This window comes from Metarhizium album (genome assembly GCF_000804445.1).
Source record: "Metarhizium album ARSEF 1941 chromosome Unknown scaffold_44, whole genome shotgun sequence".
Classification (NCBI taxonomy): domain Eukaryota; kingdom Fungi; phylum Ascomycota; class Sordariomycetes; order Hypocreales; family Clavicipitaceae; genus Metarhizium; species Metarhizium album.
Genome location: NW_024467618.1, coordinates 105,782 through 110,672, shown reverse-complemented (window position 1 = coordinate 110,672; position 4,891 = coordinate 105,782). Strand labels below are relative to the sequence as shown.

At 38.2% G+C, this 4,891-nt stretch overlaps 1 protein-coding gene across 1 annotated transcript; it reads left to right on the top strand.

The window, feature by feature from the left end:
- Positions 1-850: 850 nt before the first annotated feature.
- Positions 851-2,116, top strand: MAM_08149 (uncharacterized protein; the record flags this gene model as incomplete). The annotated part of the gene is made up of 1 exon (XM_040826947.1): positions 851-2,116. The coding sequence occupies one exon, from the start codon at positions 851-853 to the stop codon at positions 2,114-2,116; it is 1,266 nt and encodes a 421-aa protein (XP_040675086.1).
- Between the last annotated feature and the right edge of the window lie 2,775 nt (positions 2,117-4,891).

Genomic DNA, 4,891 nt, shown 5'->3' with positions numbered 1-4,891 from the left:
TCTTGTGTCAACAACAACATGTAGGTCGCAATTGCAGTGACAATTGCGGAGCGTTCCCTTTTGCTGCTGCATTAGCCAAGCGGTCAATTGCGCGCGACCGTGCGGCCCCCGTGCGACCTATATTTTCGTCTAACATCCTGGAATACATGGGCCAGTGGATCTAGGCAGGCCGATTTCTACATTAGTCGTTTATAGCGCTTTCTCAATGAAATACTCTCGTTATTTTCCATTATTATCTTTCAAAGTCGTCTATTACTACTAGTCAGGACGCGTTCGCGAGTCGAAAGCTGGCCGCGCAGCGTTAAAAAAGAGGCCGACGTGAGCTGCATGGAGCATGTCTTCGCCGCGAGCTATAGCAACGGTTGTTACACGGAACTTGCCTTCCGGCTGCAATGTATAAAGGCTGCAGCTATCACGATGCCCTCATAGGCCGCATTTGAGCTCGGGCATCTATGCGCTAAGGCCTAACATGTCTCCACATCCTAATACCCCTTTTTAAGTAATTTAAAGCCTACTAGTAACTAAGAATTATATATATACCTTTTTAATTAATTAAGAGTATTTTGCTGCTATACATTTATACTAAGAATATACTATAGGGCGTGGCATCAAGGCCGCTAGACTAAAATCAGGGCGTGGTGGAGCAGTGAGCCCGCCGAGCAATTCACACGCGATTCAAAGTAAGCTCAACTTTAAACCAAGCGGGCGGCGGGGCGTTGTGCGTGGCCCTTGGCCCCTACATCTGCTGACTCAGCTGTGTGGGTTTCTAACACCGAGCGTCACGTAGCAACAAAAACAACAAACTCCGCAACAGCTACAACAGACACCTGTAGTGACAACATCACCAAATATGGCTCAACCCAAGGGACAGGTAACGGTCCGTAGCCGTTACGGCAAGCCCGCGCACCCGGAAACTCTACCTAGTAGCCAGACCGACGACATATCCAAGATTCGCTTTCGCCACCCCGCGTATTCAGATAGTGACAACATCCTCATCTCGCTGGCGGCGCTAGATAATGGTGGTGTTCATTACGCAACGGCACACGCAGCCTGCGCCGTTCTGGCAGATTTTCGCTATGATGGTTTCTTTTCGTTGTCATCTACCGGCCCTGCGATCGATTTTAGTGCGGATGAAATCCTGACAGAACCAAACTACTATTTCCATGTACCGCGAGAAACAAATTATGACGTCGTCGCCAATTTCGATAGTAGCATCTTCCCCCATGGGAAAATGCCGCCAATGTGGCTATCCGACGATCTCAAAATTCCCAAGGCTCTCGGTCTGCCCCGAGAAACAAGCTGCAATAGCATCGTTTTGACCCGAGATGTTTCTTGTCGAGTTACAAACAGTACTCTAGGTACAGAGGGGGCCCATCTACTTCCCAAGGCAGAGGAGTTGTGGTATACAAAGAATTCCATGTTCCAGTACTCGGCGTGGGAAGAGAGGGGAACAACAGACGACCCGAGAAATACGATTCTTCTGCGATCCGACGCCCACACAGTCTTCGACGCGAAACGATTTATAATCGTCCCAAAGAAGCGCAAATGGGTAACTCACGTCTTGTACGGAACATCACAGGACGAACTAGCTCAGAACTTCCACAATATACATGTACAGCCCCTTACCGACATTGCGGTAGAATTTATATTTGCGCGGTTTGTGTACACAATCCACGCCCTGAGCACCTTCACCCTCTCCGGCGGCAAACGCGCACTCCTTGTTATTAAATCCGGAGAAACGCGCCGTGAGCGGGTTGAGGTAACGGGTCTACAGTATAAAACACAACTGGCGCCACGATCACGGGTTGGCAGTAGAACTCCGAGCCCCAGCAAGCGCCGGCGTGACGATACACCCGCTGGCGACGCAGATATATCAAATTTTGACGGGATGGACGATGGTGACTTCAGAGGTCGTCCACGAAGACGACTATCTGACGAGAACACCTCTTCACCTGCACTCTCATTAGAGTGCAACGAGGGTTGCGCGTCGACGTCTAGTTCATTATTAACACCTACAAGCGACCCCAGCGATTCGGATAGCGAACTTTCCGCACTGCAGAAACCTTCACCAAGTCACTACCTAGGGATAGTGAGCTACCAGCGGGTAAAGCTTTAAATGAAGAGAGCGTCGCTGTAGGCGGAACCGCATACTCTGTGGTTGAAGCTAGAGCTTGCGGCTGATTCGGTTGGCAAACAAAGCTAAATCCCTTGGGGACCTGCAACCCGTGAGGGGTCGTGCTATTCGTGCGGCAAAAATTCGCTATTCGTGCGGGACTAAACTTAGTTTAGATTTATGCAGCACTAAGCCTAATTTAGTTATACCTAAATTTAGTTATATCTCTAAGCTGCTATGCTGTGCTATATAAATTTGTATATATTAGCCTAGTAGTTTAGTTAGGTATAGCTAGTAGCTTAAAATATACTTTAGTAGCTAAAACTACTTTTATTTCTTTTTAACTGTTTTTAGCTAGTATTTATTTCTTTACTAAATTTATATATATATATATATATATATATAAAGAAATATAGGCTTAAACTTTATTAAAATTTATATCTAAAATTATATAATCTTTTCTTATAGATAATTTGTACGCAATAGTTATTCTCTTAGTTTTTGTATATATATATATTTACTATATATTTTTATATATATTTTTACTATTAAAAATACTAAACCTAGGCTTTTCTTAACTATAAAGCTAGCTAAACTCTCTTTAATTTTCTTCTTTTTCTCTCTTACTTTTAAGCTTATTGCCTATAATATATACTGCTTCTTACTATTATATACTTTAAGCTAAGCTTATACTAGTATATACTTAATAATAAAGAAGCTAGTTTTTTATTTATAGCTTTACTTACTGCTTAGCTAAGCTTAGGCTGTTTTCTACATAGATACTAGCTAGTATCTTGCTATATTTAGGACTAGCTTTATAGGCGACTATATGTAAGCATTACAGATATTAAGTATAAACTTAGAGAGAGAAGAGAGAAAAAGAGAAAATTCTCTATCTTTCTTTTTTATACTAATATATATATATATATAAGTCTTAATATATATTTAATAAGTATTTAATAAGTATTTAATAAGTGTTTAATAAGTATTTAATAAGGCACTAATATAGTGCCTTATATACACTTAAGCCTACAGATTAAGTCTATTATATACTAGTACTAGTACTATTACTATTACTATTATTATTATCTCTTCAAACTATTAATTTACCTCTATTGCTATATATATAATTTATATTAGCTCTAAGCTAGCTTTTATTTAGAGAGATTTACTAACTTTTTAAGTAGCTATAGTTATATTTTTCTCTTAGTCTACTAATAATAGTAATATTTAGTCTACTTATAATATGCGCTAGATATAGATATTTAATTCTTTATTAGCATTATTTATTTCTTCTATATTTCTTGCTAATTATAAGCTAAAGACTAAGTAAATAAGACTAGTGTCTAGTAGTTAGCTAAGCTCTAGGGTAGGAAGAATAGAGTAATAATTTAGTGTGCTATAAGCTGCTAAAGAATTATAGTTATATAAATATTACTAATAGCTATTAAAATGCCTCCTAATGCTATTCTATATAGCTAATAGAGACTTAATATATGCCTAGTTAGGGGCGCTAAATTTAAGCTAAATATACATTCTAATTATTTAGCTAAAACCTAAAACCTCTTAACTAATAAAGGCAAAGATAAATCGATAGTTTAAAATATTTATTGTAACTATTTTATAACTTAGTAACTACTTATTATAAAAACTAAGAGTATACCTATAATATGTCAGCGGCAGATACTGCCTACTACAAAAAATACATACAAAAACAAGGGAAACAACTACAACATACAAATTACCTATAAAGAACGTTTATATATATTTTATATATAAGAATTTAATATACTTTATATTTATATTTCTTTATATATATAATTAAAGTTAAGAGAGAAATACTAGCTAGAATTTAATAAAAAAACTAATAAGCTATAAAGGCTAAACTACTTTATAAAAGGAAATAGCTATAAGAGTTATTTTAAGCTACTAGCTATACTTAATTTAGCAGCTCTAGCAGCTCTACTATAGAATTTACCTATAAATAACTCTTCTTCTCTCTAACTAGATAGAGAGGAAATAAAGCCTCTAAAACTACACTCTTTAATATATACTATTATATATAAATTTATACTATACTATAAGTTACTTCTATTATATCTTAAGACTCTTTATTATCTTATGCTTAGTAATTAACTAGATTATATAAGCTATATCTATATTATAGTCTGAGCTATGCTCGACCTTAATAGATGCGCAGCAATAGATGCACTGCACTGCAATGCGCGATAGAGGGACAAGCCCGTGCAGGACCTATATAGTGCCAGATTGAGCAAGCTAGGGCAGCTTGTTCAATACGTACTCTTTTGACTCAACGGTCAAGGGGGTCCGGCACACCACCGGGATGACTGCGGCTGGCACCCGCTATTGCCTAATAGGGCTAGTCTATTACAATCTATTATATTATAAAGAGTCCCTTAATTAGCCGATAAGTAGTCTTTTATACCTCTTTCTACTTAGAGGTATATAGCTGCTGTTAAGATATAAGCTAAGTTCGAAGCTAAAAAAAATAAAGCTTCTGTGATGGACTGGCTCTATTAGGCTATAGCGGGTGCCAGCCGCAGTTATCTTAGTAGTGTGCTGAACCTCTTAACTGTTAAGTTAAAAGAGTACGTATTAAACAAGCTGTCTATAGCTTGCTTAATCTAGCACTATATAGGTCTTAGCCAGAAAAAACAACAATCTTAGGGGGGTGCATGCGCTGTGCAATTGCGCAGTAATATAAGGTTAATTTGCGTCTCTAATCGTCGGAGCGCGTTCCACTTTTGCGTGGTGCAG